The sequence below is a fragment of the Oryctolagus cuniculus genome, chromosome 14 (genome assembly GCF_964237555.1).
Source record: "Oryctolagus cuniculus chromosome 14, mOryCun1.1, whole genome shotgun sequence".
Classification (NCBI taxonomy): domain Eukaryota; kingdom Metazoa; phylum Chordata; class Mammalia; order Lagomorpha; family Leporidae; genus Oryctolagus; species Oryctolagus cuniculus.
The window spans coordinates 81,602,576-81,617,446 of record NC_091445.1 but is presented as its reverse complement, the minus strand read 5'-3'; the positions used below and the strand labels follow the sequence as shown (position 1 = coordinate 81,617,446).

The following is a 14,871-nucleotide window of genomic DNA, read 5'->3' as shown; positions in this document are numbered from 1 at the left end:
TGGAGGGCTTGTGTAAACACCCATGCCTGGGCCTCCACCCCAGAGTTCCTGATTCATTAGGTCTGAGATGGGGCTCAAGAATTTGTATCTCTAACGTGATCTCAGAGAGTGCTGATGCTGTTGCTCAAGAGCCCTGCCAGTTTGGTGTTCAGCCCTCATGGTGCAGGAGAATTAATTGCTTGGGACTCTGCGAGAATAACCTAGGCTCTACCTCCAGATTTAGTGCCAAATGGTCTGGACTAGAGCTCAGATATGGCTATTTTTAAAAAGCTTCTCAGACATTGTAATATGTATCCAAGATTGAGAGTCACTGATCTAGTCCAGAGTCATCACTCTGAAGAAAGTGAAAGCCAAGACGTTCAGTGCTTTGCCCAGGAGAATGAGGACGAGGACCCAGGTTGCTCGTCTATGGCTTTTCTGTTGCACCGGGCTGCCTTCTTCCATGTGCGTAGTGCGTAAACAAATGCATTGTGGCATCCCTGTTTCTGCTTTGCATGTTCTCAGTTGCAGCTTCCATGAGGAAACTGTTGCTGCCTCTGTGTCCTTCCCTAAACTGCATTTCTTATTTCTTAGATAACTCCTGTCAGTACTTTTCTGCCTGCTATTTGGTTTAGCCCTGTATTTAAATCTTAACTTAGCCGTATTCTGAGTTTTGCTTTTTTGGAATATTTTCCCACTTCTTGGATTCTGCCCTTTCATCTGTAGAGTTCCTACAAGCCTCTGAGTACCTTCAATCGGTGTGGTGCCTTTGTTGCACTTCTTTTCTCCTATGCAACTTTGTGTTCTTTCCCATCCTTTTTTCTCAATTTAATTCTTCAAGTTTTTTCCTCTTTGTCATTCTTTAATAAAATTTGCTGACTTTTGCTTTGTTGCAAATCCTCTTTCAGTTTGCCTACTCCCTTACCCAAATTGGTAGGATATATTAGAAACCAATGTAGCATACGTTCATTCCTAAGAATTAAGATTCCTCTGCTTTCTCATGTAGTTCAAAATCCAGTGGGATTTTTTTTTTTACACCAATAGCATTTCTTTCAGTATGTCTTGGCCATACTCTTTACCTTATATCTTTGGTTTTAAATCTGCCTGAAATTTCCTTTCACCTTTTAATTGCTCTTCCATGACTAGACATCACACTGAAGTTCCTTCATACTAGTTACTGTGCTGCCCCTTGAAAATCAGCGGCTTCCATAAGCATTCTATCAAGCAACTATGTCAAAAGAAATCGTATGTGAAATAGCTTGCACTAAGGCAGTATTTTTGTAATGCTTGATAAGTCATTGCATGATTTTATGTGAACTTGATTTTCTTTAAATTATTTCAGATCTTTTTTGTTCTGCGTAAGAAAAATAGCCAAGTGACTTTCCTTCATGTCTTCCATCATACCATTATGCCATGGACCTGGTGGTTCGGAGTAAAGTTTGCTGCAGGTAGCCGAGGGAAAGCTGGGATCAAACAATGTGTGTTGCAAACAATAACATTTCTGTGTGTTACAGACAAAAACTTGTCCTTAAACGTGGTTTATAAGAAACTCCAAAAATCAAAGCATCGCTTTGTTACACTTCCGACTTTCATGAATCATGACCTGAAATGTGAACGTGGGCCTCCTGGATTCCCCCCTCCCTGATGCACTTGACTTCTGAGCGCAGTCTTCCGCATATATTCCCTGCTGGGTCTGGATTTTATTCTTTTTCCCCAGAGTTCTATTAAACGTCTTTAAGTAAATGACCAATAAACAAATAAGTGAACTGGTAAAAGCCTTGGCTTTATGGAAATGTAGTTGGATGGCTGTTCCTTCTCTGTCCACAGGAAGGTATATTGTCTGTCTAGAGTTCCTTGTCTGCTCTGCCTTTGCATTTCCTGTAACTGACACACACCTCACCCCCTAACAGCTCTTTAAAAATGTTTCAAATTACAGTTACCCCGACTTCCCAAAGTATCCTACCTTATCAAAGGATGTGTTAAAGGCAGTGTTTTTTAGTTCCAAAATAGTTGAAATCAAAAGTTTGGCAAACAGGCTCTTTTGTGTGTGTTTCGTTTTGGCTTTGTGCTTCTGAACATCTGGAACTGAGGAAAACAGGAAGCCATTTTATCCTAGCATAAAATTTTAAATAAGTAATATCCCTGAGGAAGTCTTCTACCTTAGTGACCCTCAGTTGTTGAGTTTGTTTATTTTTGTTTCCAAAGGTTAAGAAGTTTTCATGTAGGCCTGTAGCCCATAGTAGTCACGGCTCTCACGTTCCTATGCACAGCTGACTTCAGTTCCACCCTCTTGCTCTGCTAGACTCCAGGAAAAGAGGAGCCACCACTCAGGAACGCGTGTTAGAGTTCGACTCTCTAGGCATGGGGGAGGGGCTGAAATCTGCGTGTCTCAGAGCACAGGAGGACGTGGAGAAGCCAGCAGCAAGGAGAGGCCAGAACCTGCAGGAACCACAAGGGCTGAGCACTTGGGTAAAGGGTCTGTGGGGTATTGGCCTTCCCAGTATTCCCAGTAGGTAAAATACATCCATTTGCCAAATTGGCATTCCTCTATTGAGATTTTTTTTAAGCAACTGTAAGTGCTTGTTAGAATAAATGTTAGGATAAAAGTTGAACTGACATTGATAGCAAGGTGGTTTCAGTTGTGTCCATTTCACAAATCAAAGGTATTATGCAATCTGTGTGGCTCTTATCCTTACTTTTCTATTTCTGTTTTCTCTCAGTTTCATATCATGTCTCTTAGTTCTTTCTACAGTGATAGAAATTGATGCCTTATTTGGGTTGGTGAAAAATTGGAAAATATCTGAACATCCACTACGACAGTGGTTATGATTTCTTGTGTGTAACGCAAATGATGTTGAGAGGCGTTTAGTTCAACTTTTGTGTTAAGCAGGTTGATTCCCAAGTTGTCATAAAATAGATGACTATTTTAAAGGATGCTAGAAAAGGTACTTCCATACTCTCATAATTTATTTCAGTTTCTTCCATGAGAATTAATACTATAAGACTGACAAATAATTATAACAGCAAAAGGATTAGAAGACAATATCCCAAAATACAAACAATATAAAATTCGAAAGTCCTGAAACCAAAAGTGTTTCTCTTTCCTTCTTATTCTTCTCTATCTTTTCCAATTTTTCTATACTGAGTATCTTTGAGCCCATCAGTAGTCTAGCTTACATTCCAAAAACAATGCTTTCAGTAACAAAGGTTTAAAGCTACGATGCTCCTCAGTTTGTAAATGGCACCATGTTTATGGACATCAATCACTTCATAGTAGATTCCTTGCCCATACCCTTATCTCCCTTCATTCTTACAAAGTGTAAATGGTAGAAAAGACAGTGGTTTTGTTGCCTCGTACGTTCTGTGTGTTGACATTTCTGTTCGTCTTGCATGTGGAACCGCACACTTGTGCAGCTCGCCTGATACCTTTTCAGTAGCACACACAGCAGCAGCAAGCGCTCTTTGCCTTTGTAGGCTGGAACCGTCTAATTCAAACTGCTCTGTTCAAGAACCAGATCAGAGCTGTTCTCTGTCTCACATGTCATTTCTCGCATGGCTGCTGTGCTCCTCGCTGGGATAATAATCACTTTTTCTTTTGAATGTGATGAAAACATTTCTGTGACAGGTTTTTATATTAATTATGTGTACACTCCCTTAGAGAGAAATATGGAGAACTATGATGAATACCCCGGTGATTCCTTGATTTCTTTTCCAAACCAAAGGACTGAAGTGTGATGGCACCCAGTGTAATTCGTTTGGGCGTGTTTGCTTTCATATCTGTTGTCATAAAGAAGAAAGCAAGTTTAGAAAATACTTTATTACTAGAACCTTCTGAAGGAAATCTAAAAAAGCATTACCAATTAAGATGTAATTGTTCTGTGAACAAACTTATTAAAATAACATCAAAAAATGATTATAAGTAAGGAAAATAGCATCGCTTTTATTTGATAGATTATTTTGATCAGTACATCTTACTAAGCCCTCCTAGCTGTGCTTTGTTAAATTCCTTTCCATAGGCTTCTCATTCGAGGGCATTTGTTCAAGTGTCCAAATGGAAAACAGTCAGTCAAATTATAAGGTGGGCACCTCAGTGAGGAAGGCTCTGGTGCAGGTCTTTATCAAGGTAAAATGGATTTCCCATGAGGCACAAATGGAATTGACAGGTATTTGACTTATTCCCCTGAAAAGCATCTTGGCTCCTAAACCACGAGAAATAGACAACTATTCTATTTTTAAATTATCTTTAAAAAGGTGTTTTCATGCTGCTATAATTTATTCAGGTTTCTCTTGGGAACAAAGACTAATCCAAATGTGAATAATAAAATCTGGGAGGTTGTTCATAAGCTTCGTTAATTCCATTCCTTCTCACATGATTTGTGATAATTAAGGAATCAGATAAAATTTGAATCACTGTGCTGAAGAAAAGAAAGTTTATGAAGCATAGGACAGCATAAATGAGGCTTTGGGTTATTTACTTAAATATTATTATTTAAACAGGTTATTTTAAGGGAGTGCTTTAGCAATAGTAGTAGCTAACATTTTAAAATTTTTACCAAAGTAATTTGCTTCTGCTATGCAGCAGTTTTAAGATTTTTTTTTTTTAGGCCGGCGCCGCAGCTCACTTGGTTAATCCTCTGCCTGCGGTGTTGGCACACCGGGTTCTAGTCCTGGTTAGGGCGCGGCATTCTGTCCCAGTTGCCCCTCTTCCAGTCCAGCTCTCTGCTGTGGCCCGGGAGTGCAGTGGAGGATGGCCCAAGTGCTTGGGCCCTGCACCCACATGGGAGACCAGGAGAAGCACCTGGTCGTAGCGGCCATTTGGGGGGTGAACCAATGGAAGGAAGACCTTTCTCTCTGTCTCTCTCTCACTGTCTAACTCTGCCTGTCAAAAAAAAAAAAAGATTTTTTTTCTTTTCTAAAATGATTTATTTGTTTATCTATTTACTTGGCTGAAAGGCAGAGTGACTGACGGAGGGAGGGAGGGAGGGAGGGGAAGAGAGAGAGAGAGAAAGAGAGAGGGAGAAACTTCTATCCTTTTGTTCATTCCCCAAATCCCAAATGCACCCAACACCCAGGGCTGGTCCATGTCAAGCCAGGAGCCCAGAACTCCATCCATGTCTCCTGCGTGGGTAGCAGGGACCCAGGAACTTTAGCCATCATCAGCTGCTTTACCAGACACATTAGCAGGGAGCTCTATCAGAACTGGAGTAGCAGAAACTTGAACCATTGCTCCAATTTGGAATTCTGGTATCAAAGGCTGTGGCTTAACCCATTTGTGCCATGTTACCTGGCCCAAGATATTTTTTTTTAGAAGTGGTTAAGTTTATATTTTTGTTTAAACTTTCCATGATTCATAGTGTTTATTAATTCAGTTCTTCCTCTATCATAATTAATTAAAATTTATGAAGTTTTTGCTTTATTTCTAGAACTTAGTACTATAATTAAGCAAATAGAGTGTTTATAGAACATGTTGAATTGCAGGTCAACATTACTAAATTGAGTCAGGCTGTGCATAAAGGGTACAGGTTCTGGGGCTGGCATTGTGATGCAGTGGGTTAAGCTGCCACTTAGGCAGCTGGCATCTCATATTGGAGTACCACTTTGAGTTCTAGTTGCTCTGCTTCTGATGCAACTCCTTGCTAACATGCCTGGGAAAGCGGGGATGATGGGCCCCATGTTGGACATCCGGATGGAGTTCCAGGCTCCTGGCTTCAGCCTGGCCTTGTGGCTATTTGGGTAATGAACCAGCAGATAGAAGATTCTCTCTCTCTCTCTCTTCTCTCTCTCTCTCTCTCTCTCTCTCTCTCTCTCTCTCTCCCCCTCCCTCCTTCTCTCTCTTCCTCTGTAACTCAAATAAATAAGTCTCTTAGAAAAAGAATACAGATTCTTCTAGATCATGCCTCTTAGGAAAGAGGCCCTAGGACAGAAATTTTGGGCGTCTTTTCCACGCTGTCAGCTGAACACTCTGCTACATTTTCTCCTGTACCACTGTTCCTCCTAAAGATAATTGGAACTTTCACAACACTCTCAAGCATTCTCTGTCTCTAAGTTGGAGCTGATCAGCAGGAGATGTGGTGATATTAGAAGAGAAGGAAAAAGTAGAAACACATAGTCATATGAAAGGAGGAGACAAGCACGGCTTATTTTAGAAAAATAAAAATTGACTAAAGCATATTTGGCATAGCTTACTAATGAAAGCCAGTGGTTTCACTGCCAGAATCCTGTGGCATGAAAAATATTTAATGAAAATTATTGAGAATAGAAAAGTAAATTTCATTCCATGCAAATTCCACAAAAATATTCCTAACAGCTCAATTTTTAATAACTCAAATTGGAAACAACCCAACCTGCTTTCAACAGAAGGGGTAAACAGTGGCGTCATCATCCGGTGCCATACTGCACAGGGTGAAAGGACAAAGGACCTACCTGCCCCCAGCAGGCTGAATTGTAAACACATTACATTGACTGGAGGCAGGCAGGCGCCGAAAAGCACATCTTGTGTAATTGCACTTGTAGTAGGCTGAGTAACAGGGAAAACTCACGGTGGATAATAGAAGTCAGAATTAAGGCAAGCTTGGGTAGAATGTATTCTTGGCAGAGGCATATGGGAATCTAACATGGTGTTAGGAACATTCTTTGTTTGCTCTTGGTGATGGTTTAGTGGTTGTGTGCTTGTGTGAAAGTCATCAGTTTGTGTACTAAAGATACTGTACTTTGTGTACCTGACTTTAAAATAATTTTTGTATTATTCAGCAATATATTATAATTGCCAAAGTAAGCCCAAGTTGTAAGACATTCATAAAGTTAAGGCATAACAAAGACATACTAATTTATTTTTTAATATTTGCATCTTGTATTTTATGAAATACATTATTGACCTCCCTGTAGTTAGATGACTAAAAGGATTGATGTTCCATGAATGCTTTTGTTTCTACTAAAATCTAAGAAATAATTTACTGCAGTCTCAGTGCAGGCAGAAACATATCTGACTTTAAGGAACAGGCCCTCATGTTATAATCGCTTTATTTTCCAGGTGGTTTGGGAACATTCCATGCCTTTGTGAACACAGTTGTACACGTGGTCATGTATTTCTACTATGGACTGAGTGCACTGGGACCGGCCTACCAGAAGTATGTGTGGTGGAAAAAATACTTGACATCATTACAGCTTGTAAGTAATTAATTTTCTTTAGAGCCAGATGTGAAGTGAAGCCAGAGTCACTTGTTGTCACTATGAAGTGGAATACTGTAAAGTGAAGAACAAAGTTTATAAAACAGTGGGGGTACGACGTCTGGCCCCTAAATCGCTGCCTCCATTATCCTTTCTATGTTATTTGAACTTTGTCAGCAGCTTTACTGAAAATACAACATATTTGTTAAGCAAGAAGCTCAGACAATTAAACTAGCATGTGTATCTTTTTTTTTTTTTTTAATTGACAGGCAGATTTAGACAGTGATAGAGAGAGAGACAGAGAGAAAGGTCTTCCTTCCGTTGGTTCACGCCCCAAATGGCTGCTGCGGCTGGCGCGCTGCGCCGATCCGAAGCCAGGAGCCAGGTGCTTCCTCCTGGTCTCCCATGCAGGTGCAGGGCCCAAACACTTGGGCCATCCTCCACTGCCTTCCTGGGCCACAGCAGAGAGCCAGACCGGAAGAGGAGCAACTGGGACAGAACCCGGGTGCCAGCGCCGCAGGTGGAGGATTAGCCTAGTGAGCCACGGCGCAGGCCCAGCATGTGTGTCTTTATATACTTTCATGCATCTGTTAAAAAAAGTGAACATATTTTTTATCAAAATAGTCTCAAAGTTATGTGAGATAATAGGCATAATTCTAAAGCAGGTGTTAGAAATTCCAGATTCTGGATCTTAATTACCTTGAGGGAAAAAACAAGGGTTCCTGTGTGCCTGTCATCTGGAGCTAACGCTGGTGAGTCTGTCCTATCCGGGAAAAGCATTGCGAGGATTAAAGGTGTAGAGGGCTGGAGCAGTGTGCATTTATTGTAGAAGTCTGGGTACTGCACGTGAGCAAACACTGTTTGAAAGAGGCCAGGGACTCAGTTTATACCAAATGATACATTTAGAGCATCGATCCTAAAGATACGTGCCATTGAACTTTTTTGAAGAATGACTGTGGTTTGAGAGGATGATAAGCTTTTAAACTTCATTGTCTTCTGTTAAACAGGGAATTCTTCATCTTCATGCTTCCAGATGTGCAATCTGTAATAAACTGGGTGTCATATTCTTTCAGTGACACCAAGGGGAAAGTAGAAAGCCTGTGGGACTTTCGTTTTATTCAAATCCTACCATTTGCTAAATGAAATCTAGCACGTTCATATAACATGTTCTCCCGGATGAGAGAGTGCTGTTTTAGTGAGGATCCTAAATCCTTCTTTAACACCATATATGAAATGAAATGAGAATCCTTATTCATTATAAGGATCTTTAATCAAGATCAAAGTATACCTTTTTGGATTTATTCGTTGTATCTGAAATTGGCAGCAATCTAAATGATCAACCATGAAGAAGTGAGGAACAAAGCTATTTTACGTGGGTCATCTTCCACTGCCCTCCCTGGTGCAGTAGGGAATTAGGTCAGAAGCAGAGCAGCCAGGATGCAGATTTATGCTCTGATATGGGCGGTGGCTTAACACGCTGTGCTACAGTGCCAGCCCCAGAAATGTATTTTATACTTTAGAATACTATAAAATATGAAAATCATTCACATTTTTTTTGACAGGCAGAGTTAGTGAGAGAGAGAGAGAGAGAGAAAGACAGAGAGGAAGGTCTTCCTTCTGTTGGTTTAGCCCGCAAATGGTCAGCAGTGCGCTGCGCCAATCTGAAGCCAGGAGCCAGGCACTTCCTCCTGGTCTCCCATGGGGTGCAGGGCCCAAGCACTTGGGCCATCCTCCACTGCACTCCCGGGCCACAGCAGAGAGCTGGACTGGAAGAGGAGCAACTGGGACAGAACCGGCGCCCCACCCTTGACTAGAAGCCGGGGTGCCAGTGCCGCAGGCGGAGGATTAGCCTAGTGAGCCGCGGCGCCGGCCCAGTTTGTTTTAAAGATGTATTTTCTCTTTGTAAAGTAACATTGCATAGGAATTAGAACACTTAATTAAGCAAAGAGAAAGAAAAACATTCCACCACCCAAGGATAATCAGTGCTAATATTTTTACTTTGTTCTCATCCAGCTTTGGTCCTTTATGCATGTATGTGTATAACTTTTGCATGCTTTGTGTTATACTGCAGATACTATTTTGTGTTTTTTTTCCCCTTAACAGTCTCTTAAATATTATAAAACTTTTTAATAATGTGAAAACACTCTCCCATGGGAAAAATAATTTGTTCATTATTATTCTGAATGTGTCAATTACACAGAAACTCACCCATGTTTAGAATTTGGAGAACATTTCTTATCCTTTTAAGACTTCATTTCCTCTTCTATAAATGTGAGGAATAATTGTAGCAGGAATATCATAAAAACTCCTGGAGATAACACAGGAACATTGATGACAACAATGGAAGCATAGTAAGAAATTATATGAAAACCTTAACCATCGTGAGGGCCGACATTGTGTCACAGTGCATTAAGCTACCACTTGGGACACTGTATCATGTATCGTGTATCGGAGCACCTGGCTTGAGTCCTGGCTACTCTATGCTTCCAGTCCAGCTTCCTTTAGCAGATTATGGTCCAGGTATTTAAGTTCCTGTTATCCATGTGGAGACCTGGGTGGAGCTCTGGCTCCTGGCTTCAGCCTGTCCCAACCCTGGCTGTTGCAGGCATCTGGGGAGTGAACCAGGAGGTGGAAGATTTCTCCCTCTGTCTCCCTCTCTCTCTGTCACTCTGCCTCTGAAATAAATAAATCAATCTAAAACTAAAATCTCAACCATTGCTATAACTGGATGGATTGTGAGAATTGCTGTTTGTTTCTTTATAGAATCTACTTTTCTAAAATTTTCGTAGAACACATGTTATGCCTTCTAATCAGGGGGAAAATATATTGAAAAAAAAATGTGAATGTTAGCCTAGAAATGTTCTTAGGATAAAGTGGAATCTTCTGGCCCACAGAACCTTTGAGCACCATGAGGACGACACTGGTGCCCTCATTCCCTGCAGATCCCCTCCCGAGTGGGCAGCCAGGACTTACCATGTTCTGCGAGGGTGGAGGCCAGATGCCACATATGAGGAGCCAGGGGTGCTTTGACTCCTCCAGAATATAGGGTGATTAATTTGAATGTTTTTCTTTTCACAAAATTAAAATACCTGGCCTATAAGCAGGGCTGAATATCTGAAATCTAACCATCCTGGACAAGCAGGCCACAAGGCAGTACTGGACATCAGAGAAGCTGACTCTCTGGGCTCCCTGGGTGGTTTGGGGGTGCCCAGCTCCGGGAACATGGAAATCGGGCCCCTAGAATTGCACTGCTTGGGCAGGACGGAGCTCCCCTCTGGGTTCTGATGTTAGATCATCCATATCATCACTTCTGTCTAATGACGAGGTTCCCTGCCCCAGCAGTGGCCTGGGGGCGGTTGGGGAGGGCCCGACCTCCGCGTCTGAACAACTCCCTTTCCCCTTCCATCCTTTAGGTCCAGTTTGTCATTGTCACCATCCACATAGGCCAGTTCTTTTTCATGGAGGATTGCAAGTACCAGTTTCCAGTGTTTCTGTATGTCATTATGAGTTACGGGTGCATCTTTCTGCTGCTCTTTCTTCATTTTTGGTACCGCGCTTACACCAAGGGTCAGAGGCTGCCCAAAACTGTGAGACACGGAAGCTACAGAAACAAACAGCACTGAAACAGCAAGCACACCAGGAGACTGTGATCGAGCCTGAAATCTTGACTTCCGTGACAATCAAGAGATATTTACCTATGCAGTGCATTTTGTATCTTTTTCAAAACCAAGAGCTTGTATTTTTATGATAAGTTATTGGGATTTCTGATATATGAGAGCTCAAAGCTCCCAACCCGTCTTCTGATAACTAGAGCCTAAAGCAACTGGGAGTTTTTCAGCAACTTTTAAACCTAATCTAAAGGTTTTGTTTAATACAATTTGTCAAAGTGACAGGAGGACGTGAAGTGATACAGTAGTCGTCAAAGAAGTCCAGGATAGATGAAAAATATCGTTCGATATTTGGAACACGGGCAGAGACCCATGCGATACGGTAGCTTCCTTCTGCCAGGGCTAGAAACCTCAGGCTGTGGGCTCTGGCTTTGTCCCTCCTTGACTATATTTACTTGGGAGTCCAGCTCCCGTTCCAAAGAGCTAACACAGGTAACCATTAAGTGAAGTTTTGATAAGTTATCATCTAAAAATCACTAGTGATAATGTGTAATGGATCTTTTGAGACTGTGCCACCAGTTTTGCTGATAAGACTTCCTCACCACACTTGCTGCATGGAGTGTTTCAAAGTAACAATGCTTTTGGTTAGTACACTGATGCACTTGACACTAAGGTAAAGTTCATATTATTTTGGAAACAAGGTGATTTGTTTTGCTGGGTTAATGAATACTTTGCTATTACTATTTTACATTTAACTCTGGATATCTCTGGAAAGAGGTGTGTTCATCAATGAAGAAACTGTAATTCAGTGGGGGAAATCTGCTGGGTCTTAGGATACCACTTTCTCATGTTGTTGTGGTTTAAAGGATTATCTTGGCTAAATATATACGTTAGATACGTCAATGCTCATATCACTGGCATGCTGCGGGTACCCGTAAGCCATAAATCATTTAGCCTGTGTATTATACACAGTTTCCAGATGGGGTTAGGGTGGCTGGTGAAGCAGCTGGCGGCAAACTGTGGCACAGAGTGCTGAAGGGGAGATCGGTGTTATAAATGAGGGCTTTCTCCTTTGACACAGAGAGAGCCAGACAGGCAACATAATAATGGATTAAATATAGCTAGAGTTGTAGATAAACATGCATGGAAAAGTATTTTCCAGATTTCTGAATTAACAGCCTGGGTTTCTTTTTTTTCAAACATATATATAAATCATACAGAGAAGGGCTGAAATTCATTTGACATAGGTTTGGTTTCTTTAAAAATTACTCCTTTCAAAAATCCCCTTGTTCTTATGTTTTCTTATTGGAGAACCACAACTACTGGTCAATAGAGTTTTGTCTGAGAAATAAAATGATTTGGATATGTGTGGAGTTTTTTGTTTTTGCTTGTTCTTTCTTGTTCTATTTGTGCTCAGTTTTGAAGGACTGTTTGTGTTTGTAGGACTGTGAACAAGGAGTCCTCACAGCCCCGGTTACTGTGTGGCACTCCGTGTTGCTTCCACAACCATGCCTGAGCCGTCACTGACTGTGAACCCCAGGGTCCAGGTCTCCCTCTAGTCCACTGCTGTACCCCACTGCCTTTTAGCCTCACACTTACCAGGTCCGTAAGGTAATTCGCCATGAAGTGACCTTGAGCGATTGTATTTCTTACAGTATGAGAAGATGAGGGTTGATAAATGGGAAGAATTTCCTACATTTTAAAAGAAAGGATAAAGAGAAAGTGAAGCGCTAACTGGAGCAGCTGCTGTAATTAATCTCACTGTGAAGGTCTCAGGGTTCCTTGGGTCTGTACTGTTTGGGCTTTGCACATGCAACCTGTGCTAAAACGAGGTGTGCCAGGTGCTGTGAAACACCAATATTTTCCAGAGATTCAAGTAGGTTAAAGACCACACGGAAGCAGAACTAAAAGAAGAAAAACAAGGAGCATTCGGTTTATTTTCTTACACACTTTCCAACCTCCCCTAATCTCCTGATAGTCTTTAAAATGTTTGACTTCCTGTGAACCAACAGCAGCAGTGATGAAGCGGCATTCTCAATGCTACGATCGAAATGGAGAGCAGAATATCCCACGAGAAGCCATGGCAGTTGGCAGAAGCACCCTCCACGTAAACATCAGAAGGCCAACGTGAAGGTCATTGAACATAGAATTTCTACGGGAAATGTTTTGTCCAAGAGGTTCTGTGTGTTCACGGGGAGTTTCTGTTGGGTTTCTTCCCACTTTTCGGGACTGCATTGCCTTTGGGTTTGCTTACCTAACAAGCCCAACTTTCAATTGTAAAATCGAGTCTGTTGCCGAAGACTCTGTGAATCCTTGAGAACCTGTATCTGTACTGTAAATAAATACAAATTTTTAAATAGCTGTGGAGCATTGCCACTGTACAGTCTTATACTTAAGTAGACTTCTTGATTGAGTATATTGTATTGTTATATAAATTATAAAATTATGAAGTTACGTGCCCTCAATTAACCCTTACTTCTGTCAACTTTTTGAAGACATGGGAAACTGTGTATGTTGTCAAAGTTTGAGTTTGTTTTTCTCTGTGTGTTATAATAAAATTATGGTTATTACATGTAATTGTGAGTGTGTATTTCATCCTGAATTCTGCTTGCATGTATGTCTTTGAACATCTGAATATTCACCTCACCAAAGCTTTTCACGCATTTATTTTACGCTTCCTATGTTCAGAGTACAAATGAGAAGTGTATTACACACTGGCTGTGTCTGGTTTTTCCCAAGTTAAGTAGTTAGCTTTGCTACAACAATCAAGAATGTTCATTGGGAGCCACTGAAGGTTGTTACCAGAGAAACCACTTGGCGAGTCTGGTTATGAGAAGGCCTGGAGAAGAGTGGCTTACATGGAGCCTAGACCTCCCTGCCACCCTCATTTAACTAGGTTTCCTTCTTGTGAGAAGCAGTGGGGTGGAGCAGATCATGGATGTGCTGTTTTTGTAATGCACTGTGCCATGTCACCAAGGACTCTGGGGAGGGGCAGAGCTACAGAGAAAGTCTGCATTTATGCCACAAGGAAAGAATATGTCTTCATGTGCCTCCTAGTGTACCAAGTAAGACAGAGGAGGTTGTTTCATTCCAAAAAGCTTTCCCAGGAGCTCTCCCTAGCAATTTCCCTTACTGCAAAACCGCCTCCCATGACCATCCCTAGCTGCAAGAGAAGCTGGGAGTGCCACCCCAGTGAAATCAGACTCTATCCATAAGAAAGAACATAAGAAGTGAAGTTGAGATGTCAACTGATGTAACATTGCTGTTGAGAATCCAGTTCCATGATGAACCATTATTTTTGGATACAAGTGCATACAATTGTTCAAAAAGGAAATGTGATTGAACACATTTATTTAAGGCCAGTACTGCCTAGCATTATCACATTATCAATCACATATATACACTTTTTAAATGTGTACATATATAGATGCATATATATACACACATATAACTTATATGATTATATACAGTCTGGATGTGTATTCATTCAAAATGATTTATATTGCTGGCAAGAATGTAGGGAAAAGGTACCCTAATCCACGGTTGGTGGGAGGGTAAACTGGTGCAGCCACTGTGGAAGACAGTATGGAGATATCTGAGAAATCAGCCATCTCACTCCTAGGAAATTCACCCAAATGGAAAGGAATCAGCATCTGAAACAGTTATCTGTACCCCCATGTTCATTGCAGCTCAATTCACAATGCTAGATATGGAATCAAGGCAGATGTCCATCAACCTAAGACTGGATAAAGAAATGATGTTGTGTATAAACACTGTGGAATACTACATAGTGATAAAATAAAAAATGAAATCCTGTCACTTGCACAAAATGAATGCAACTAGAAACCATTATACTTAATGAAATAAGCCAACCCCAAAAAGACAAATACCATATGTTCTCGCCAATCTGTGGTAACTAATAGAGCACTTAAAAGGTAATCTATAGGAGTGGAATTGACACTTTGAGATGTGAATTTTTAACAGCCCTTGTCTCAGCTGTAGAGGAACTTTTTTTTTTCTTTCATACTATTTGTTGAACTCTTAGTGTAGGGTTAATCTTACTAGTAAAAAGTTAACTGAAAATAGATCTTTGTAAAAAATAAGAGTGGGAATAGGA

The 14,871-nt window shown here is 41.1% G+C and overlaps 1 protein-coding gene across 5 annotated transcripts in view; it reads left to right on the top strand.

The window, feature by feature from the left end:
• The window catches only part of ELOVL7 (ELOVL fatty acid elongase 7), a 103,360-nt gene extending 90,029 nt beyond the window's left edge, over positions 1-13,331 (top strand). For all 5 annotated transcript variants that reach the window (XM_051853762.2, XM_051853763.2, XM_051853764.2 and 2 more), the window contains 3 exons: positions 1,322-1,427; positions 7,010-7,146; positions 10,560-13,331. In XM_051853762.2, coding sequence (XP_051709722.1) covers positions 1,322-1,427; positions 7,010-7,146; positions 10,560-10,769 — 453 coding nt within the window. In that variant the 3' untranslated portion in view covers positions 10,770-13,331. The remainder of the gene's footprint in view (positions 1-1,321; positions 1,428-7,009; positions 7,147-10,559) is intronic.
• Positions 13,332-14,871: the final 1,540 nt, after the last annotated feature.